The sequence below is a fragment of the Pezoporus flaviventris genome, unplaced genomic scaffold (assembly GCF_033815535.1).
Source record: "Pezoporus flaviventris isolate CSIRO_AGI_PZ_B2104156 unplaced genomic scaffold, CSIRO_AGI_Pfla_v1 ptg000086l, whole genome shotgun sequence".
NCBI lineage: Eukaryota > Metazoa > Chordata > Aves > Psittaciformes > Psittacidae > Pezoporus > Pezoporus flaviventris.
In genome coordinates, this window is record NW_026892634.1 from 1,656,581 (window position 1) to 1,679,990 (window position 23,410).

The 23,410-nt window shown below is 42.8% G+C and overlaps 1 protein-coding gene across 1 annotated transcript; it reads left to right on the forward strand.

Annotated features, from left to right (window-relative positions):
- Nucleotides 1-4,555: 4,555 nt before the first annotated feature.
- CUNH5orf63 (chromosome unknown C5orf63 homolog) lies at nt 4,556-12,752 on the forward strand. Its single transcript, XM_061475635.1, has 4 exons — nt 4,556-4,645; nt 8,696-8,816; nt 11,748-11,804; nt 12,547-12,752. The coding sequence occupies exons 1-4, from the start codon at nt 4,557-4,559 to the stop codon at nt 12,724-12,726; spliced, it is 447 nt and encodes a 148-aa protein (XP_061331619.1). The 5' UTR covers nt 4,556; the 3' UTR covers nt 12,727-12,752.
- The last annotated feature ends 10,658 nt before the right edge of the window (nt 12,753-23,410 follow it).

The window sequence follows — 23,410 nt, forward strand, 5'->3', positions numbered from 1 at the left end:
GAAACCCACATTTCACCCATACAGAATTACTCCCTCCTTTAGGCAGCCTGTTCCAATGTTTGATAATCCTTTCAGTAAAGACATTTTTCCTATAATCTAAACCTCCCCTTGTGCAACTTGAAATCATTTCCTCTTGTTCTCTCTGCACTGATATGAGTGCCATTGGTCACCTTGTTTCATCTTTCTGGGCCCTCTTTCCCCTCACTCAGGTGCTACAGGGATGTGAGCCAAGAAGGAAAGATGTGCTGCTGCCCTTGGGCACAGGCTTTCTTCCCACTCTCCCACATCCAGTCTTGGCACCGACATTTCTTCTCCTTCACTTGGAAAGTTCCCATCTTGGACAGATGGGTACCACCAGTTCTCCAGCACCCCTCACTGCCACCACCACCCCTCCGCACTGAATAATCTCTGCAGGATTCCTCCAGCACTACTCTGTGCTGCACGTGAACCTCACAGAAACAGCAGCGCATCTTCTCCGTGCTCCCCAAGGCCCCTTGCTCTCCTCCTATACACTGCTCCATGATCCCTCTGCAGCCAAGCTGGCCATGCAAGGATAGAAGGCAGCTGCTGGGTTTGGCAATAAGAGCTGCTGACAGGCCCCAAAGAGAGACAAAAGACCAGCACTCAACTAGTGTTGAAACTGGCCAGTCTTGTGTCAGACAAAAAAGGGCTTTTTAAGTATGTTAATATCAAGAGGAGGAAAATGTTGGGCCAATATTTGATGGAGATGAACTGAGACTATTCTATTTTATTGTTTTACTACCTATAGATTGAAGAGAGGAATAGAGAATTAATATTTTAATAGTGTTATGCAGCATTTAAAATACAGTATTTGTTCAATGTCCAAATAAAACATACAAGGTAATTAAAAGCATATTGTGATATACACCAGATACAAAAATGAGAAACAGTACAGTAAGTCAAAATACCAGGGAAATAACAAAGAAATCTGGAAAAGAACCTATTTGAAGGCTATTTGGAACAGCAATTCATCACAACATATATTCTTTTTAGTCCAAAATTGTGTAAACATTCCCATACTTCATTTAAGATATGTTCAAAAAAAGACAGGAAGACTTGTGCACTACAGCAGGATGTCTATGCAGCAAATTTAGCCATTGAGTCCTAACTGCTCTTGCTATTTAAAGCATATCCTGTGTGCCAGAATGAAAAATACAGTGGATTTGTGTTACTTTCAGATATTTTTTAAACAGGAAAATTTACAGCAATTCATCTTATCCTCAGCACAGCAGTAGTGTCATGTGTTCTAAGGTAATAATTCTTTCTGCGTCTGTAATATTATATTTTCCTCCTCAAATTGCTATGAACATTAAAAAAGATTCATCACATAAGTAATGTATTAAAACCAAAGGTAGTTTTGTGCTGAAATATCCACAATGCTGTACCAATGCTACCAAAGCGAATCTGGTCAACTACAAAGCATTTTAAACAAGTAATACTTGTTACAGAAGTTTGTAGTGTAAGGAACCCTGGCTTCCCCCCCCATATTTATCCCAGATTATAAACAACCTGGTTTAAGGGTGAAACCTGCCAGCACCAGATAGACCCAAACACAGAAACATGAAAGACTGAAAGCTCTTGAAAAATATTTCTCTCTTGCAAACAGTAAACAGTCAAATGAATGCCATTTTGAACAGTTACCTCAGCAAAGCCTTCTAGTTGTTTGGTTAGTAATTGAACTGGGTTAAGTAACATGACAATCACATTGGAATCAGGAAAGAAACATGGCCAGAACACCACTTAACTTCAGCAGCAATTCTGTTTGAATAAAGTTAACAGCTTGGGGACCGTGTGCCTATCTCCTCTAGCTTCCTTTGGAAATGCTGGATGGATATCCCAGAGTGGGCTAGACTAGTTTTTGGAGTAAGAGTGAGAAAACTAATTTTGAACATGCTTATTTCTTTACTTACCACTGCTTTTCAACCAGCCTCTGCTGAAATTGCTCACTCCCTAAATGTTTTCCTTCAAACCCTTCTCAGAAATTAAAAGCCAGGTGGGATCCAGTTCAGTGATTCCTTCGTGTGAGGCTTGACAGGTCTAGTGTATACCAATGCCAAAAGCCAGTTTGATACTGGATTTTCTGATTTTGATACCAAAATGAGCAGTGTCAACTGCCACCATTACATCTCTGTTCAACAGAAGGGATTAAGATAGTAGTTGAAAATGAGTCAGTAGGATCCAGAGCTGACTAATCCTTGTGTTAGTTTAGTCTGCTAGTTAATTAGATTCATCATGTCAGCAGGGTAAGACTGCTCTCCTGGAGGGCCTTCCTACTACATGCTGCTGTACTTCTAAAAGCACAGATGAAGAGGTGAAGCTGGCTTGGGACTATACCCCAGAAGATTTGTCTCGCACTCTAAGCCTAAGAACAACTACAAAAGCACAACTAAAATCAAAAGAACAACCAAAATCCTGATGGAAATGCAGCAACTAAAAGAACATGAGCCTACAGCTTTCATTCCCCAGCAGCGAATGCTTGCTGGGTTTTATTTAAAAAAATAATAACCTTTCTTTTCTCTTTTCTGGAGAAAGGAAAATGAACACAGTTAACAACTAAAACATTGCACAGTAGTCAAACAGAGTATCAAGAGCAAAGAGGGGCACACTACACGCTTCTTTAAGCAGGGACTCTCTCCTGTGGCCAAATGTCTGTCACAATGGAAGGGACAAATCAGAGTTTCAGACAAGAACGTGGCTATTCATTTCAGCATGGAAAGAGCTCTTCCCTAAGACTGTCAACTTGGTAACTTCTTTAAATCAGTACTTTTCCTGCTTTTATTGAATCCCATTATGTTAATTTCAGCCTCTTTAATTTGGATTTATTAATATATTTAATTTGGATTTATCCATATGCCTCAAAATCTTATTGTTTGAGCCCAGCTTCACATCACCCACTAATTTGCTTAGCTCATATACTGTGTAATGCCTCAAGCTGTTAATGAAAATAGCAGAGGATCATGTTTGAAACGGATGTCTGCAGTCTCCCACTCTTTTGCCCAGTGTTACACTCAATTATGACTATACTTGCTGCCTGCACTGAATTTTAAAATGTAAAAATTTAAAAAGCAACATATAATGTCTTCAATAAAAATCAATTTTATCTACATTGCTGCTGCTTGAATCACAGGGAAGTGGAAAGTCTCACTAAAACTGAAATACATACTGTCAAAAAGACAATCTAGGTCCATTACTTTCTTCTATTACGTTAAACTTATTGCAATTTCAAAGGAAAGAAATTAAGTTAAAGCCCACTTACTCCATTTGAAGTCAACAGAAGCATCATGAGCAAAAGAACTGAACAACTGGTGCTTTGCTTTGGAGAAATTTCTGCCTTTCTACCTTTGTTGCCTATAATTTCGCAGTGTATTTTCCCCATATTTTCCCTTATGATCCCTGTGTGCTTTCATTGTTGTGACCCATTGTGCTTTAATGCTGCACACTAACAGGTAGGCAGGGTTTGCCTACATATGTCTGGAGATAACTCCTTTGTCAGCCTGAGTGGGTGGCCAAAATCGTGGTCCTGCACACCCGTCCGGGATGGAGAAGAACATGGTGAGGCAGATCGGTACTGTTTGATACACAGCGGAGGGCAGGGAGTACGAGAAGCAGGGTAGCTCAGGGCGGCACGGCTTGGAGGCTGCAAGCCAGAAACCCTCTCCGCCGCTGAAGGAAGGGGCGCCCAGTTATAGCGGAGCTCCCAGCTCCTAGAAAGCCGGGGCCAGCTGCAGGGGCTCCTGCGGCCCCGGGGGGACACCCGCAGGAGCCAGAGCAACCGCCTCCCGCCGGCGACACTCATGCAGGGCTGCCTCTGACGGAAAGGAGGTACACCTGGGAAGACGGAGGGCTAGGGGCAGCTGACAATGCCCCTTTGGAAGGGGCGCCAGGAGGCTTGGGGGCAGAGGCGGGCTGGGGACGGGCCCGCTGCTGAAGGGAGGCGGCGGGCGCCGCGGGCAGGCCACCAGCAGGGGGCGCGGCAGTGGCGGGAGGCAGGCGGGCCCGCCGAGGCTACGCCTTCGTTCCTCATCGGTGCCACCGGAAGCCCACGCCGTGGCCCCGCGAGAGGTGGGTGCTCGCAGCCCCGACTCTTGCCGCAAACTGCTGCCGACGCCCGGGTTAGCGCAGGCTGGTGCGGCGGGCCGGGCCAGGCCACGCCAGGCCGCGGTCCTAGGCAGTGGCCGCAGGGGCCTCCTCGGCGCAGGCGCGACGGTCGCGGGCCTTATGTTGGGCCGGGGCTTCTCGCCGGTAGCGGGCCGGAGAAGGCCGAGAGCAGAGAGCCGGGTGAGGTGCGGTGAGGTGCGGTGAGGTGCGGTGAGGTGCGGTGAGGTGCGGTGAGGTGCGGTGAGGTGCGGTGAGGTGCGGTGAGGTGCGGTGAGGTGCGGTGAGGTGCGGTGAGGTGCGGTGCGATCTTTGGGCCGCGAAGCGGGTAAGACTTGGAGTCTCGTTTTTTTTAATGGGCTGTGACTCTGTCTGTAGAGGGCATTATTGCTTTAGAAAATGCCACCAAGAGAAAGGGGGCTTTCCCATTACAGGAGGTGATGAAGAGAAGACCGCTGGGTGCACTTTTCACCCAGCTGGTGAAATTGGCTGTGGGAGGTAATGGATCACTCGGCTGGAAGGTTTTCAGGTGGAGATGCTTAAAATAGGCTTTTAAACTATTATAATTCCACTGTATGGTAATGGTCCCTTGTATACATGGATTCTTCAGGCTTAAGAAATAGGCTCGTGGCCATTACAGCAGCCTGTTGAGTGGGTTTTAGTTATGAAATTTGGAGTACAGGTCTCGGACCAGAGTCTAGAGTGAATACCACTGGAGGGATCACTAAACCAAATTCTTTGCACACTAGCATGAAATCATACTTTTAATCTTTTCTGGGATGGAGCACAGTGGGTTTGTGACATTTACCCCTTGTTTACTATAGTAAGTAGTTTGGAGCAGAAAATGCCTAGAAATATGTATCAATTCATAGACAGCAACGCCTCACGGAAACAGGTATATTACTCATGACATTTTTGAATTTTGAGTTGATGTAAAAACCTGATTCTTCCCTAAAGACCTGAGGAGTTAAATGTGTTTGCAAAAAGAAGTTCAGGATTTTCCTGTATTTTGCACACCTTCTCTGAACAGCTGGTGGGGTAAAAGCCTAGGTGGAATCTCAACAGCTCTCACACGTGCTCCTTGGTCTCCTGCTATGTCAGCGTGTTTTCATGTTCAGCTTTTCTCTGGTAAGGAATCAAACTGGCAACAGGAGACTCCTAGCAGGTTTGCTTTCCTTGAAGACCAAAGATGGTTTTGAATGAGGGACAACAAAATAAGGCTGCTTTAAACCACCACTAACTTGGGTCCTCAGGAAGTGTTCTTGTATTTGCATCTGTTTACTTTCCCCCACTGTCTTTCACTTGATACTCTTTTGTCAGACTACACCTAGGATTAAATGGCGGATAGGAGTCAGTTTAATAGACACAAGGTTTCTTTAAGATAAATAGGTAGAAAATGCCTAGGACATTTTCAATGTCATATTTTCCACGTTCCTGATGTGTTACTTGCAGAAAGAGGTGTGATATGTCCATGTGATCCCCATATTCTGCCAAACCCAGGTTAGGGTTCCAAAATCAAATGCTACATGAATGTAAAGTATATGCAGACAAATGCCTGCAAGTTTATAATAATTTCATGTTTGTGTATATGTATACAGATCCATGGAAAACACAACATAATCCTGTCCAAATATGTTGGTAATTATGCATATAAAACATTCAGAACCACAGAGCAAGAATGTATTGGTGTCTTGAAGATGAGATTATTTAAGAGCATGTAGCATCATTAAAATTTACATAGTTGGAGAGGAAATCAGCCATGCTTGTCATTCCTTGATTGATGTTAAGATGAGGTTTATGCAGGTAATTATCTAAATAATGGCTACTTTTAGTGTCACATCATGTTTTTCCAGCAGATGAGGATTTATTAAGTGATGGAAATTCTATTAACAGGAAATTAGTCCAATTTGGCTTTGCAAAATACAGCATGGGAAACGTCCAGACTTGCAAGCATCATTTATTAAATCATTCTGTATCACTGTAGTGTAGGGAAGGGTAAGTTCTGAAGTTCACAAGCATCCTTTTTTACGTTTACGTATTAAATTTGTTCTGCAAAGAAATTGTTACAATTACTGGGGGATAGGTTAAATTGAGCTCCAGAACAACTACATCGAAAGATTTTGTGTGTGCTTTTAGCAGTTTAGTTTTTTCATAACAAAAGATACATATGATACAGATGTGAGCTGGATGTGAATGCCTAAAGGGTGTCAGTGGGACAATTTCTTTCTCTCAGCAATGAAACCAGCATGGAGGTGACCTCTGAGGTTGGAGCTCTGCATTCCAGAAATGTTGCTCAGCTTAGAACAGGCCAGTGTTGGGAACCCACTTGTTTACATGATGGTAGTGTGTATGCACTAAACACCTGTGTGGCCCTGGGGTGCTCTTCAGAGAAATGGAACTGCTGCCGTAGATTTGCCTAGTAAGTGATAGGGTATTTGCTTTCTTCACCTCCTGATCAATAGCAACTATACTTAACCCTTCACTATGTTAGCACCCTTCAGTGTTTGTGCCAAACCACTGTGATTTGGTTTTATCTGCAGCCTTTTTATTTAATCCAAATATATAAGATTAGTAAATTCTGCTGATTTAAAAGCAAGCTTCTATGAGGGCAGAGCCTTTGTTGCAGTCATGTAAAGCTGAAGTTGCACCATGCTATAGCCCAGGTTAAATTCAGCAAGCAGGTCTGAGTGCTTCCTAATGATGCTGTCTGGCAGCTGGGCTTCAGAAGCTCAGGGAAGTCAAGCTGTGTCATCTGTACTGTGGGAACATGATGCCGTCTGACAGTATCTCATCCTCCCTCAGGGCCAAATGTCCTAATCTGCTTTATGCTAATGGATGAGCAGAGCATGACTAGGGCCTGGATGGAGAGTGGAGTCATTTTGAGTTGGGATTAGTCCTTTGAGTCTTTTTGGAAGTGGCATCACTGTGTAGCCTTAATATCATTCTACATAGGTGAATAAATTGACAACAGGACTCTGTTTTCCTTAACTTATTTACAAAAAACATCCAGTCAGTCTGAAGATAACTCTGGAAACTCTTGCTTTAGTAGAAATACTGGTCAGCAGAGATTTGCTCCTGAATTCCAAAGGTAGTGTTGCTTATAATTATTTAGAATTAGTAAGGAAGTAAGACAGTGTGATACATTATTTCTTTTTGTGAGATCTTGAAGTTTAGGTTCTGATATTGTCTTACTCATTCCCCATCAGCTGAAGTTTTGGTGGGAATCAAGAGGACTCAAATTTACCAGAGGGTAGAGGGATGGAGCAGCCACAACTTCTCTGGGCAACCTGTGCCAGTGTCTCACCACCCTCACAGTGAAGAATTTCTTCCTAATGTCTAATCTAAATCTCGCCTCTTTCAGTTTGAAGCCATTCCCCCTTGTCCTACCACTGCCTGCCCCAGATTTCTTGTAGGCCCCTTTAGGTACTGGAGGGTTGCTCTAAGGTCTCTCCTGAGCCTTCTTCAGACTGAACAAGCCAAGCTCTCTCAGCAGCCTGTCTTTACAGGAGAGGTGTTCTAGCCCTCTGTTCATCTTTGCGGCCATCCTCTGGACTCGCTCTAACAGCTCCACATGTTTCTTATATTGGGAACCACAGAACTGGACACAGTACTGCAGGTGGCGTCTCATGAGTGTGAAATAGAGGGGGAGAATCACCTCTGTCAACCTGCTGGACACCCTCCTTTTGATGCACCCAGGATACAGTTGGCTGGTCATGCCTGAACGGAAACTAAATAGATGCAGTTTGGCTTTATATAGAAGGGACTTGATTTGCCAAGTGTAAATTCTGATGCCAGCTGTTTGTGCAGACTCCCTTTTGCTTCTGTTTTTTGCCTTTCAGTCTTAAAATGCCTCGTAAAGGTCCCATTAAGACACAAGCTTGGAGGAAGCACTGTTAACTATAAATACATGACTTCAAGACTCCAGCATGGCACGCTTCAACATTAAGTTTACTTAAAACTCTCTCAAAGAAATTGCAGGCCTGTCAATATCTTTGAAGAAATAATTTGCTGTTGCAAGAAGGACTTGGGGCAATGTGCATGCTTTTAATATTACCAAGTTAAATTGTCTTGGCTGCAGCTTTTTTTTCACTGCATAAAGCATTATATTAATGTTCTGATTAGGTAGAGATTAGTTTCTTGATGGAATAATTTGAGTAAGTAGAATGCGTCAAGTGCTTCAGCAAGATTACTAGGTTCAAAGCACAGCACTTTGCGTTTTGTTAATATCGTAATTTTTACTGACATCTATGCAGTTGAAACAGCATAATGCATTTATGTCAGCATTTGTGTTAGGGAATTTGGAAGAGGCATTTCAGTAAGAAAACACAGTGTTGGGGTTTGTTTTTTTTTTTTTAATGGAGCTACATTTTTGAGCCAGAGCCACACAACAGTTCTGCTGCACTCCATAGTAAACTGTTTCTCTGATTAATGTGTAGATACTGTGAGCATAAAAATCTGGGGGAAATTATCCGATTGTGTGTATTTTAGAACTGCAACTGAAACATCACATCTTAACGTTAAATTTCATGAGCTATAATTTGCCACAAAACAATTAAAGATTTTATTTTTGCCTTAACAGGACAATGATGCTCTGTGCTCTGAGCAGAACATTACAACTAGCAAGGCATTCGTACAGTCCACTGGGGAGACCACTTTGTTCCGCCAGTGCAAATAAGCCAGTGCTGACTTTATTCACCAAGGTAAAAGTTGTTTACAGAATAAAGCTAGGCAAGACTACATATTTATCAGTTTTGATATATATGAATCCCACATGAAAGGGCTTTGCTATGCGTTTTGTCCACATATTTGTGTAGTATCCTAATACTACACACTTAAGTTTGGTGGTGTCTTTTACACTAGGCTTTACAGCGTAGTCCTGCTGTCACTGTAGCAAGAAAGTAATTATCAACCAGTAAATGAAGATTTCAAGATAATTGTGTCTTAGTGACATTACAGTTTATTTACTAGTTGAAAATTGTTTTCTAACAGCCAATGTTTCATTCTTGAAATGGAGAGCAAAGATGAGTTGTTATGCATAATCTGTCCAGGACAGAAGTAGGCTCTTCAAAACATTCATGTTTACTTTCAGCATCACCTGTGAGACTGAAAATATATCCAAGCAGTGTTAGCAGCATATGAGGAAAAAGCAGGTTGTGCTTTATCCTCTTTTTGCTTTACTGGCTGTAATGTTAGTAGAAATAAAATGCAGGTAAAGGTTTGTGTGTGGCATGAGCAGATAGGATTCTTAAACATGTTTATAAAAGAGAAGCGATGGGCAGGAATTGTCATTTGTGAACTGTTATCAAGAGCCTATATTACCTGCAGAGTTCTTCTGCACTTTTAGATGGAATGGCACATGGTGGGCTGTACTGCATTTGTATGGTTTATGTAGTCTTAGAGAGCAGAGTAACTAGAAATGCAGAGCACTGAATGTTGACATCAGTGTGGTCATGTTTGTTGGAGATGGTTGTAACTAAAATAATTTCCTCCTCTTTCATAATGTTTGTTCAAAAAACCACCAACTTTTGGGGGGGGGGGGGGAGGGAGGTTGCTGTTAACTCATCAATTCTCCTGTCTAGCTCTACTGTACAGCCAGCACAAAAGAAGCAGTGACAGGAAGATGTGTTTGCTTCCTTCAGCATCAGTGCCAGCTTAGAGTGACCACAAAACTGCAGTCTAAGTATGCAGCATAAACGGCAATTATCTGTAGAAATAAAACTGTCCCTCCCGCTGTGTGCATTGTCTAATGGATCTAGCTATCAGCACTGCATGTCCCTTAATGAAGGGGTTTTTACTACCTCAGCAGTGGGAGTCCCTCCTGCCATTGTAACATACATCTAAGGGAGAAGGTTGTCCAAGACAGCTTTATCTAGGCAGCTCTATTACAAATTAACATAAAGCAAGTGATGGCAGAAACCTACTATTGGACCGTTCTGTTGAAAACTATGTACTAATATAAATGGACTTTTTGAACAGATTTCACTTTTAGTTAACATAGTTCACTGTCTGATTTTAAAATAGTTCCAGGAGTAAAAATGTATTCCTTGCTAAGAGTCAGCTTAGTTTGTCACATGCTTTTAGTTGACTGTGTCCTGGGTTCAGCAGTGGCAGTCATGTTTCTCCTTTGTGGTAGCTGGTGCAGTGCTGTGTTTTGACTTTCGGCTTGGGAACAGTGCTGGTGATACCGATGTTTTCGGTTGTTGCTAAGTGATGTTTACCCTGACCAAGGACTTTGTGAGGCTCATGCTCTGCCAGGGAGGAGGGGAAGCCGGGAGGAAGCAGAGACGGGGCGCCTGACCCAGGCTAGCCAAAGAGGTATTCCATACCACAGCATGTCATGCCAAGGGTGGGGGGTAACTGGGAGTTACCCAGAAGGACACGGGCTTCTGGGTGGGACTCGTTTCTTGGCCGGTGGTATTGTATTCTCTTCCCTTGTTATTTTCTCTTGTCATTGGTGGTAGTGGTGGTGATTTGTGTTGTACATTGGTTGCTGAACTATTCTTGTCTCAACCCATGGGAGTTGCACTCTTTCAATCCTCCTCCCCATTCCTCCACTTCCTCCAGGAGCGGGGAAGGGGAGAGCCCGGAGAGGGGGGCGGCCTCGATTGCTCTCAGCCCGGCACCACTCACTGGGAGTGAGTGAACAAGCTGTCTGGCTAGGGTTTAAACCACTACAGACTGTTTTAGTAGAAAGCTCTTCACAGACCTAGGGAAATCAAGTATATCCTACTTTAACTGTTAGGAGCCTGGCATGTTACAAAACTGATGTGGAGGATTGACTCCATGTTTAAACGAGCCCTAGGAACACTTTAAGTGGGAGGAAGAGAAGGTATTTTGTGGCAGTGAAACAGAGCCATCACCTTCACCACTGTATGCTTTCCTATGTGAATTATAGGCCAGACTCTGGCATTACAGTCATGGAAGCAGCATGCCTTCATGTGTTACTTCTTCATGTACTCACTAATCTACTAATCATGATGCATGCCCAGCAGAAGTCAGCGGTAGAGTAGCTTCCTGTAGTGGAAGACTAAGGAATTTTTAAAAATGACATGTTTTCTTTGACCCCGTAACAGGTCAAAACACTGCAGCTGTTTGCCAGTTCTTCCTGCAGGTTGTAGGATCATGCTTAATTCCTTTCAGGCAAAGACAACCATCAGGTCATCTTGAATCACCATCTTTAGATACTTGAACTGACCCTAGTGACTCAATCTAATTAGAAAGTACTTCCTCATTCCCCTTCTATCAAGGGAAATTCTTCTGTCAAGACTGGTAGCTGCAGTTGTTTTCAGCTTTGAATATCCATTGCTGCTGACCAAAAGAAGGGGTCTGTGCATGACCTTTCAAAATATGCCCTTGAATCAGCCTTTAGAAAAGCCATTGAAAGCTGTTCATTTGCACCATGAGCAAAATAATAGCAAATAAGAAATAATTGAATTCTTTGGCTGAATAGTTTTTGTTTTATCCATGTTGCACTGATAAATAAATTTAGAAAGCATTAAGACAGGGTGGTACGGGGGGAGAACCCACATTTACAGTAATGATCATTCCTGTCAGTGTATGTTACTTTACAGTACAAATGATCTGTGTGGTTTACTGTATGCTTTAAGTTGGTCTGAATTTTTTTTCTTTAGAAACCATGCCCTCTATGTGACGAAGCAAAAGAACTGCTTGAACCATATAAGAGAAGGGTAATGTATTGCAATATTGCCTACATTTTCTGTATAGAAAGGACAGTTAATCAGGATTCTTTATTTGTAAAAGAAAATTGCATGGATTTATTTGCAGTGCTTTCATGGGTGACTCTTCAAGACAATTTCAGCACTTATTTCAATAAAACTCATTATCCAAAAGCATTTTGCAACAATGCTACTCAAATAAGTATCGGCAAACTAAACCAATATGCACTTTGTCACGATAGTTTTTAAAACCACAGCTTTTGTATGCACTATTGCCTATCTGATAGAGGATTTTTCAATTTTCATAAAGCAGATCATAATTTGTGAAGGATGTTAGTAAGTGGGGCTTCAAATATTTGAACTGTATGTGACTGTAGTTTTTTGCCATTCTTCAAACAGATTTTGGTCTCTTTCTTCAAGAAACTGTTAACAGAAGCATTAAGTGGTCTTGCACTCTGCTAATTAGCAGCAGTGTGTTGCCAGCTTCACATTTGTTGTGGTTGGTGCTCACAGGAGAATGGCTCTGCACACAGGACCAAGAATATCATCCTCTACTAGGGAGAGAGTCCTTTGCAGACACATGGCCAAGGATTGTGGCTACATAGATTTTGTACCCACAGAATGGGTAGTTGTGTACAACATGGAAGAATAAATCCAAAAGCACCAAGAAAACAGCCTTACATTTACCAAAAAAATAAAAGCAGGTGTTGTTTCTCAGTGTTCAGTAGGTACTAACCCTTTTTTTCTGTGGCAGTTTATTTTGCAGGAGGTGGATATTACCCTTCCAGAGAACTCGGCATGGTATGATGAATACAAATATGACATACCCGTTTTTCATTTAAACGGAAAGTTCCTAATGAAGCATCAAGTAGACATTCAAAAGTTTGAGGACCAGCTTCTGAAGCTGGAGTTGCAAAATGATGGAAAACAGTAAAGAAAATGCATCTGCTATGGTGTGAACCTGAAAGGACTGTACAAGATAAATTGTGTGAAAAGCAGTATTCGTCATCTGGTGTTACATTTCTTAGAACATATGGCACCACTGTCCTAAAAAATTTCTGTGGCTTGAATTCTATTTTTGTATTAATCATCCAGCCCCACTGCACCAGTGGCAGTTCTGTATCCTAGGCTGACTTTTCACTGAGAGAATAAATGCTGCTGTGGAGTAGCAGATAAAGAGAAATGTGTTTATATTGGGTTTGCATGGCAAGGTTTTGGTAGCAAGAGGCAGTGAGGTGAGGGGTGGCTATAGAGTGCCTTCTGTGAGAAGCTGCCATAAGCTTCCCCTCTGTCCCATAGAGCCAGTGCCACCTGGCTCCAGGACAGACCCGCTGCTGGCCAAGGCTGAGCCCATCAGTGAGGGTGGTAGCACCTTGGGGGTAACACAGTTAAAAAGGGGGCTGTAGGGTGTGGAGGAATCTGAGCAATTACAGCGAGAGAAAGGCGTGAGAATATGTGGAAGAAACAGCTCTGCAGACACTAAGGCCAGTGAAGAAGGAGGGGAAGAGGTGCTCCAGGCACTGGAGCAGAGATTTGCCTGTGGTAAGGACCATGGTGAGGCAGGCTGTCTCCATGGTGGAGCAGATCTCCACCTGCGGCCTGTGAAGGACCCCACACTGGAGCAGGGATATGCTTTAAGGAGGCTGTGACGCCGTGTGAAGTCCATGCTGGAGCAGGACCTATGGCTCCATGGAGAGAGGAACCCATGCTGGAGCATGTTTGCTGGCAGGATTTGTGACCCTGTGGGGGACCCATGCTGGAGTAGTCTGTTCCTGAAGGACTGCACGCTGTGAGAGGTACCCACGCTGGAGTTCATGAAGAACTGCAGCCTGTGGGAAGGACTCATGTTGGAGAGCTTCATGAAGAACTGTCTTCCGTGGGAGGGATCTCACACTTGAACAGGGGCAGAGTGTGAGAAGTCCTCCTGAGTGAGTGGCAGAAACAGTATGTGGTGAGCTGACCACAACCCCCTCTCCCCATCACCCTGAAGTACTCGTGGGGAGGAGGTAGACAATTTCAGAGTAAAGGTAAGTCCAAGAAGAAGGGAGGAGTGGAGAGAAGGTGTTTCCAAGATTTATTTTTGTTTCTTACTGTCCTACTCTGATTTGATTGGTAATAAATTTCCTCAAGTTGAGTCTGTTTTGTACCTGGTGAGTGATCTCTTCGGGTCTGTATCTTGACCCATGAGCCTTAGGTTGTATTTTCTCTCCCCTGTCCAGCTGGGGAGGTGAGTGATACAGTGGCTTTGATGGCACCGGGCATCCAGGCAGGGTCAACCCATCACAGTGTTTTGAGACTGTTAATACATGCAAGCTGCAGGTCTGCAAGAGACTTCCTTGCAGAAGTCTAGGAGACTATCCCAAGTGTTCATTTGAAATGGAGAAGATGGCATTTACCATAAATTAAAAGGACACTTGATTAGATGGCATACTTTCACTGAAGCTGAGTCATATCTGTAGAAAAGTCATCACAATTTGATACAGTTGTTACCAACACAAGAACACTGAATAGTTTATTTTCATAATGGCATGAACATATGTTGCATTTAAGCCTATTTTATCTACTACAGAAAACCGTGAGCTCTTTAGTGCTTGAGATACTCTTAGTGACAAGAAAAAATAAAAATAGCGTGAACTACAATTGAACCAAAAGAACCGAATCTGCAATGAAAACAGCATTTATTAACTCCAGACATGTCTCTCTGAATGCTACTAATTTCAAAATATAAAATGAAAGTAACCCCATGAATGTCTTAAAAAATTTCCTTGCCTAAGAGATGCAACTTCTTCCTTAGGCTCCAGTTGTCTTCTTGGAAAAGTCAGTATTAATATATGGTCTTTTTACCCTGCTTAGGGATGCTTGTGTCATAATTCATCATTACAAATACACTGAATAGAGAAAACCTGTTTTTCTGATGTTATGGGAACAGTGGTTGGTCCTATGGACTAAAGTTCTGTGTTATTTACAAAACAACTGCAAATCTATTTTATCATGTGGCAAGAGTACCACTATATCAAGGGTTACTACAGTTCTTTAAGTGCATAATTGGCAATGTAGGGATGTGAAGTAGATAGGCAGACAGAACGGCTAAGTTCAATGTATTTGCAGGAGAAGGAGAAAAGTAGGTTAAGGGAAAGTTAATTGGTTTAAGTTAAACAGTCTGTAATAAGTGCTGGAGAAAGATGTTGGTATTTTTTATCTAATTAATAGATCCTGAAGCACAGAAACTAATCCCTACCTTCTTCATTTATGTTCTTTCTACCATGGTGATACTGAGTCTTCACTGGGAGATTTGTGGCACAGTACCCAGTTAGAATAGCAAATTGAAATTCAGCAGGATTGATTTTGGACTTTAGCTTTTGGAGTATGGTTCAATAAGAAGCCAGCTGATCTGTGGTGAAGATGGGCAGTTCCTTTACAGCCCATCCTACATTGTCTTTAGTGTTTGACAGCTCATTTGCAATGCAGTTCTGACGTATTCTGCAAGATGAAAATTCTCTGGACAGTGGGCAGTGAGAAATAAATTTTCTTCTAGTTCCGCAACTAAAGTCCACTCAGAAAATGGTGTGGAAGTATCCAAGAGTTCCCGTGGGAGAGAGCTGTGCCTTTTTTATAGCAGAGAGCTTTAGGTAAGTTCAGACACAGCATCTAACTGTACCCTGTGATACAAAGGACTTCAACAGCTTTGATTTCAAGCACTCATCTTCCTCTGAGAGTGCAGAAAGAGGGGAGAGGTCAGCAGAAGAGAGCGTGGTATCCAGCAGAATGGATTTAGTAGAGTTGCAAGAGCTAAAGAGAAGCTTAGAAGTTTAAACATCTCCTTAAACATGTTTAGGTCTTTCTATCAGTAATTCTGTAACTGGTCTAAAACCAAAATTGCAGCCAACTGCTGCTTCTAAAGAAAAACACTCATCCTGACTTGAAGTAATTAGTTTATTTTTTTGCAGCCTTACTTTACCTGTAGAGCCTCTTGCTTTACCCTGATAGTGGTCATTTACATTGTAGAGGAAAAGTAAGTTGAGGAGATGTTAAAAAAAAAAAAAGTGAGTGACCTGGAGTAACCTGGCAAAGTGTTAAATGTGATGTTTTCCCCAACATGAAAAAAAAAAAAAAAAAGGCAAAACTTGAAATAGCAAGATGCTTCTTGGATTGTATGTTGCAGTATAGCTTTGCCCTACTCACCATGCTTTTCAGCACCATTTACAGAACAGGACCCTGTAGACAAAACCTTTACTTTCTGCAGTTCATAATGCTACAGTCAGATTCCGAACTGTACCACGAATTAACTGTTAAATAGGTCTGAATTACCTCTGTATTGGCAAACAAGTGCCATTTGCTTTCCTTCTATAAGCTGAGATGGTTTCAGGGGGGCCCAGGTTTTTACTTTACTGAGATTTTGTAATGAGAACGGGCATTCGGCATGTGTCAGACATAGCTCAAGTGCTTTTCTAAAATATAACATCATTATCTCAAAGATACGGAGGACAGAGGTTATGTGGACTTGCCCCATTTCCAAATACACATCACTGACAGAGGCTGGAATAGTCATTGGAGACCAATTTGTCTTTCTTTTATTTTTAATAAGGTCTGATTTGGAAAGAAAAAGGAAGCTAAAAGCAAACTTCTTAATCACATAACATACTATTAATCCCTTGTTCCTTATTCATTCAGACTGTGGAGGTTTTCTTCTGTAGCCAGAGCCAGAATTCCTTCCCCCCCCCCTCTTTGTTTTGTAAAGTGGGATTATAAAAATGGGATTTTTATAATAAGTTTTGCATATGGCATAGCCTTTATCTGTGAGATGCAGGTTTTCCATTAGTTCTTGCTGTGGGTGCACGCTGTGTTTAACGTACAGAGAACAGGTGGCTGCTTCTTCTAACTCTTCTGGTGTATAATCAAACAAACCGCTGCCTTGTGCATGCCTCAACCCTATTTTCCTTGTCAACACAAGCAGCAGGTTCAGACGTGTGAGAAAGGTCATTACAGACTAAAGTGCAAGGAACAGGCTTGGACTCTGAGGTGACTCTTCTGTGGCATGAAAAGACCACTGCCAGCCATTTTCTCTCCAAACGCCACCCTGTCCTTCCAAAGCCAAAATGGATACATTGCCAAAACTTTCTCTGGTATCTGAGAAGATGTTACCATTCTAAGGTTTTAAGGGAGTGGAAGCCCTGTTCTCCTGAGCTCAGATACAAAGACAGAAAGTTGAAACATATCAATGTAAAGCCTTGGTAGCACACCTCAAAGAGTGAGCTGTGCTACAATAGGTTCTAGATAAAAGCACTGCAGGATGAGATGATGGGAAAGAGTCTGACAGCTCATTTGGACTGTAGGCTACTGTAGATTTCTCATTGCAAAGTTAGGTTGTGTCAAAGTTGATGAAGATGTTACTACCTTCTGTGTTACCTTCTCCAAGGAATAAAAAATACTGAAGAAAGTACTCCAGGAGGCCACCTTCTCTTCTGAAACCAGCAGCACTACTCATTGGAATAATAAGGCATTCGATGACTATCTTCACATGTGAACACCAAGAGTTCTAAGTAGTGCATTAGACCGGAAAGTATTTCAGTGTCATCTTCCATTTAACTGCCATTATCAGCTAAAAATAGCTAAAAATAGCCATGTGAATTTGTGATCCCATAGGAAAAATAATTTATTAACCTCAATGGGACCAGAATTTTATCTCAAATAATTACTTATTTTCCATTCCTCTGACACATGAAGAGACTGAGCAAGTGCTTGTGTGACTTAGCATGACAGGCAGGTCAGCCACCTTCATTTTCAAAAATCAACAAAGGATGTATCCTACGTAAATTTAAAGGGGGTTTCTTTTTTTTTTTTTTTATTATTAGAAATGAAGCAGGTTTCCAGCACAGCCATCTTTCTGATCAAATGTGTTAAATTATAACCTTACAACAAGAAGGCATATGCCTCTGCTGAATATATATGTATGGAGGCATATGCAACTATGTGAAAACTGGCAATTTACTCTTTTGACAGTGAACATTGGCAGGAATGCAAAGCTCCATGATGTACTATCCCTATAATGTTAAATGAGCTTGAATACAAGATGAACTTACTTCCTATTTCTGTCCAACTAAAAAGCACATACAGAAAGTCCTGTCTTCTTCCAGTAACTATAAATAACAAATACCCACCAGGCTTACTTTCTTGTATTGTTCTACTTCTCTGACTATTTACATCTTTAAATTACACACAGAACACATCAGAGGTTGTATCTTTAAGCACAACACTCCTAGCAGTGTCTTCTCATAGAAACTTGCCTTTGACACATAACTTGATTCCCTCCTTTCCTTAAAGAAAGCTCCTTCTGTAAAGTATGGTTCTCATCTATTTAATAATTTGTATCTCTCTTATTAGTCTAACTTCCCAAGTTAAAAAATCTGCATGCAGGCTTAGCCAGTTCTGAAGGTATTAAACTCTACTTCAACTTGTGTGCATATTCATCCTTAATCACATGGCCATCTGGATTAGCTATGAGTGCAGCAGCACATGGAAGTAAACAATGCCACATGTGGAAGTGGCAAGAGCATAGAATTTTTTTTTTTTTTTTTTTTTTTTTTTTTTTTTGCTTAGCGACAGCATCACTTTCCAGTCAGCTTTTCCAGTCTATGCTGTACCAGTATCATGTCTCCTTTCTGTCACGTCCTGCTGGCAAGATGTCTCCATCCCATTCCTGTGAAGCTGCTGGACCCTGGCTACCCAAACCTGAGTTCTTGCAGGTCAAGATGATCTGTGAGAATCACCTGAACAGGAAATTTTCAGCAATTAGGGAATTCCAACTGTATACTGACTTGCACTGCCTTGGCAAAAGGCATGCTAAGAACAACAAAACCACTCTGCCCTCTACCCTCACCTCCTATAGCATTTCAGATCAAATTTGAGGTCTTAGTCATCTGCAGGTAATGCGTGACACATGCCCAAGATGCCTTGTCTGTCTGGTCTGTGAAATGAACTGAAGGGACTGAGGGCACTCCAGACCTTCCACATTTTGCCTTGATGCTGTCTTCTGGAGTGCATATGGTTGATCAAAATTCTACAAGCAGGATGTGAAACAAGTCCCCCCCAGTCATACCCTACAGCTTGGAGACAGAACTACAGCCACTTCTGGGGAGAAGATGAAAGAGCAACGTGCAATATGCATTACTGGAATGCATCCAGATATGTTGGTGATCAGGGCATGTAAAATTGTCAGCTTTAATTCAGGACCTTAATAAAGAGGAAATATTTTTGGCCTGTCTTCTACAGCAATTAGACTTGGAACATGTAACCCTGTATTAGTCCAGTTCTTTTCCTTCCCTTATCCATTTCCTCTCTGACTCCTCTTGTTCCTTCCCACGAACGTTTAACTCAGGGAGCAGTTCAACAAAGTGACCCAACTGTTGGGTTTTTTTTGGTGGGCTTTTTTTTTTTTTTGGTTGGTTGGTTGGTTGTGGTTTTTTTTCTTTTTTTCTTTTTTCTTTTTTTTTGTTGTGGGGGTTTTATGTTTGTTTAGTTTGTTTGTTTGCTTTTCCCCAGTTATTACATTCCTACAAGTTTCCTCCAGAGACAGAAATCTCTCCATCCGTTTCCCCAGTGGACAGGTAGCTCTGTACTGGCAGTGACACTTAACATCTCATCCAGAAAGGTGTATCACAGCAAATATGTCAAGGAGTCATGTTGCTGCAGTGGAAGGAAGCTTATGGGATAAAGTACATAAATCGACCGGTAAGCAGGTTCATTAATTCTGTGTCTCATAAAGCAGTCTTATTTAGTGCTTGCGAACTATCACTGCAGAATTCAGTTACTTAAAGACCAGAAAGTGGTCTTTTAACTACAACCATGTTCTTATGCGTAGGTTTGATTTGTGTAGGTCAAGATGCATACTGAAGCTTCTACTCTAGAAGATGAGGCATCCATTGCAGCAAGGTCTCCATGATGGTAAGGACTGTCACCACAAATCTGTTTGCAAGACTGGCTTCCAAGTGGCTTTATTAATGTCCCAGGTCCAGTGAACATCTACTTTCTTCTTAATTTTACTCACCTGCCTTCTGCCACAGTTTGCAGAGTGACTCCAACAACCACTGTTGGGCCCCCTCCTTTTATTTTAGTACACAGGTAGCACCTACATGCAGCTTCTGTGTCCTCGTGGAAGAGCACCAGTGTCACAGGGGTGAACACACAGCCAGGGGAAAATGTAGGGGTGTTTTTTCTCCACTGAGGGGAAAACAGACCACCTCATTACGCTTCTAGCAAAATTTAAATTTATCTTGGTGTTCTAATGTGCAACTATATAAAAAGAGCATAGCAGTTTTATTAAAATATGGCAAAATAGATACTACCACAGCCCCACAATGCTCATTTGGTTTTGATCAAGGAAAGAAAGGTTGCTTGAAATGGAGAACTATAATGAAGCAAACAAAAATATTGGCCTCCAGGTTTCCTTTAGGTCACTTATTGCTATCTTAGGAACTTGGAGCTGTCATTTCAGGTACATCTTTAACTGAGTTTCAGAGGCTCAAACATTCTTAATGACATCAACGCAAGCTTCGCAGGGTCCCAAGTGTAGTAGCAGGCTTCAGAAAAGCTTTATGTATCGGAGTACCAAGAAATGGGTATTTTGAGGATTTAACTTCTTTGTGACAAAAAAAAACTGATTGCTTTTCCATGTTTGTGTTGTAGGGTTTTTTGTTGTTGCTGTTTGCTCGTTTTGTCTCCATGTTTGGTTTTGGTGAGGGTGGTGGGGTTTTTTTCTCTCTTATTTTTTTTTAGTTGTATTTTGTTATGGGGGTTTTTGTTTGGCTGGTTTGGTTTTGTTTGTTTTGGGTTTTTTGGTTGGTTGGTTGGTTTGGTTTTTTGGGTTTGTTTTTTTTTTTTGGGGGGGGGGGGGTGGGAGGGGGTGGGGGGAAGGCGTGTGTGGTGTTTGTTCTGTTTCGTCTTTCATCCAGACTTGGGGCTCGCCCTGCTCCCGTTTACACTAAGGCTCACACGCGGCTGCCGCCAGCCGGCGGGTTTTGCCCTGCCTGCCGCTAGGCACGGGGTGAGCCCCGGTTAAAGGTGCCATAGGCGCTGGTTCGCAGGCAGGGCAGAGGAGAGAGCTCGTGGAGCCGCTGCTGACGGAGCCTCTGCACCGGCCGAGCAGAGTCGGGTCGAATCCGTCCGTGCTGTGCAGGCGGCGGCGCTGCGGGGCGGGACCTGGGCCGCACCGCGCCGCCTCCGCCACCGTGTGGGTCAATGAGTTGCGGGAGGCGGCGGCAGCGCCGCCGGTGCGACCACGCGCTTCTGGCGCGTCTCCCGCAGGCCTCGCTCACGCCGCTGGTGTCCGGCCCGGCAGCGACCCTGAAGTTGACGAGCTCCCGCCCCAGCGCTCATCCCCGCAGCCCCTTCACAGTCCGTCTGTGGAGACAGACCGCGACAGCGCCGGAGAAAGCAGCATCTGGAGGAGGAGGAGAGGACGCGTCCCGTCTCCGCGAGAAGGAGGAGGAGGAAAAGGAGGAGGAGAAGGAGAAGGCCGCCCGTGCGTGAGCGTGGGCTGATGGCCGCGAAGTGCCGTGGAGCCAGGCGAACGGGCGGGACGGTACGTGAGTCACTCGGCGGTTAGCGGCTTCCGGCCCTGGCTTGTTTGTGGGCTGCTTGTCTTGTGTTTTGGAAGGACAGCTGGGAGTCCGAGTGAATGAAGAAAGTATAATTTGGCACGTGGAAATAGGAATGGCTGTCTCTGGGAGGAGTGCATTATCTGCACGGAGATTAATTAGGGGGAATACCTTTAGAGTGAAAGAGGGTAGATTTAGATGAGATATTGGGAAGAAGTTCTTCCCTATGAGTGTGGTGAGAGGCTGGCACAGGTTGCCCAGAGAAGCTGTGGCTGCCCCATCCCTGGCAGTGTTCAAGGCCAGGTTGGATGAGGCTTTGGGCAACTTGATCCATGGCAGTGCAGTTGGAAGTAGTTGAGCTTTTAGGTCCCGTCCAGCCCAAACTGTTCTATGATTCTACAATTTATTTTAACTCTATCATCAAAAGAAACAAAAATACCTACTAAAGATGTCCAGATTAAAGTGATCCATCTGATGACTCAGCCATAACCACCTTCAGGACTTTTAAGTGGTTGGGAGAGAAGGCAAGACGCAGAGTTTCTTTCTGTTAACAGAAGTTACGGCAAACCCTAGCCATTTGAGATTCAGCCACAGAGTTTCATATCCTTTTGCCTTTTTTCTGTTTTGTTTTATTTGGTTTTCCTTTTCATAGCCACAGATTGTAACACTTGTAGGTGTAAGGGATTATGAAACTGCTCAGGAGTTCTAGTGTCAACAAGTCTTTAAAAATTTTAACCCTGCGTTTCACTCATCATTGGATGTGGGCTGTTGATAGCACATGCAGGAAGTGCACTGAGTAATGTCCCAACTCTGACTGCACAGAATAATCTAGCTAATTCAAAGTCACAAAACCCCTGAAAGCAGAGGATATTTATCTATTAGAAATTACTGATTTTGGCAAGGACATTTACAGCCCATCCAATGCCCACTGAGATAAACAGAAAAACTCATTGATGATGACTCATGACAGTGGGCTTCAAACAAGGCTGCCAGCACATGCTGTTGGCCTCATCTGGTGCTGATCCTAAGAGCAGTCCTGTAGGTAACCAACTCTCCTGCATCTCCACTGTCTGTAAAGCAGGAGGACAGAGGGAAGCGCAGTAGCAGACAACAACTAACAGGGTTATGGCTTGCTTTATCTTATTTGATGATTACAAATGGTCTGAGATATGCATTCTTTAGGTTTTTAAATGTCATTGATCTTTAATTAATTGCTAATGGCTTAGTCTGTTGCTGCCCATTATGCTGATGAAGCAGCTGGCTTGCAACTTGTCTTTCCATGTTAATGACTACTGTGACAGTATCTTGGGTGTATAATGTCTGTTTGGAAAATTCCAGATGAGGGAGTACTTGTGAGCAGCAGTTACAGGCCTGCTCAGGTGATAGACCCATCTGCAAACATACAGATTAGCTAGTAGCAAGATTTCCCAACAAGAAGGGCCCTTGTCTATAATTTGTTCTGATCTCTTGCTTATTATAGGACACAGGATTTCACAAGTAAATTTTGTATCAAGCCCATAACTTCCGTGTAGCCTTCACTTCTTCATTAAAGACAGGCTCTGTCCACAGCAGGAGTTCAAGTATGTTTCAAACTGCCTAGCAGGTCACAGGCTTGAGCGTTAAATGGGTGAGTAATACCTACTACTTAAAATGTCTGTAATTAGGATGAAAGCTATTTTGGTCTATCACAATATGATTTTGCATATAATACTTATTAAAACACATCAGGATATTTATAGTTCTTGTGGTGTATGTACTGACAGAGCTGCCTTCTCCTCTTTGCATGAGGATGAAATGCTGTAGAGGGCTCCTCAAAGTGCCTTTGGTCTTGCCTTCGTAAAGTTCTGTATTCTCTCTGAGGTGTGGTACAAAAACAATACCTTGGTTTCTGCTGGTTTCCACTGTTTTCTTCCTCTTTCCTGAATGTGCCTGTTGTGCAACAGTCTGGTGAGTCTTTGTGCCTTACCTTCTCATGGCTACCTGCAGAAAGAAGGGAACATGCTTTGGGTCCTGTCTGGACTGCTT

Excerpts from the sequence above, each read along its gene's own strand:
- CUNH5orf63 (XM_061475635.1), top strand. The coding sequence starts at position 4,557 with ATGAAGAGAAGACCGCTGGGTGCACTTTTCACCCAGCTGGTGAAATTG. Across the intron at positions 4,646-8,695 it reads CTCGGCTGGAAGGTTTTCAG|GACAATGATGCTCTGTGCTC; the intron begins GTGGAGATGCTT and ends TTGCCTTAACAG. Across the intron at positions 11,805-12,546 it reads TTGAACCATATAAGAGAAGG|TTTATTTTGCAGGAGGTGGA; the intron begins GTAATGTATTGC and ends TTTCTGTGGCAG.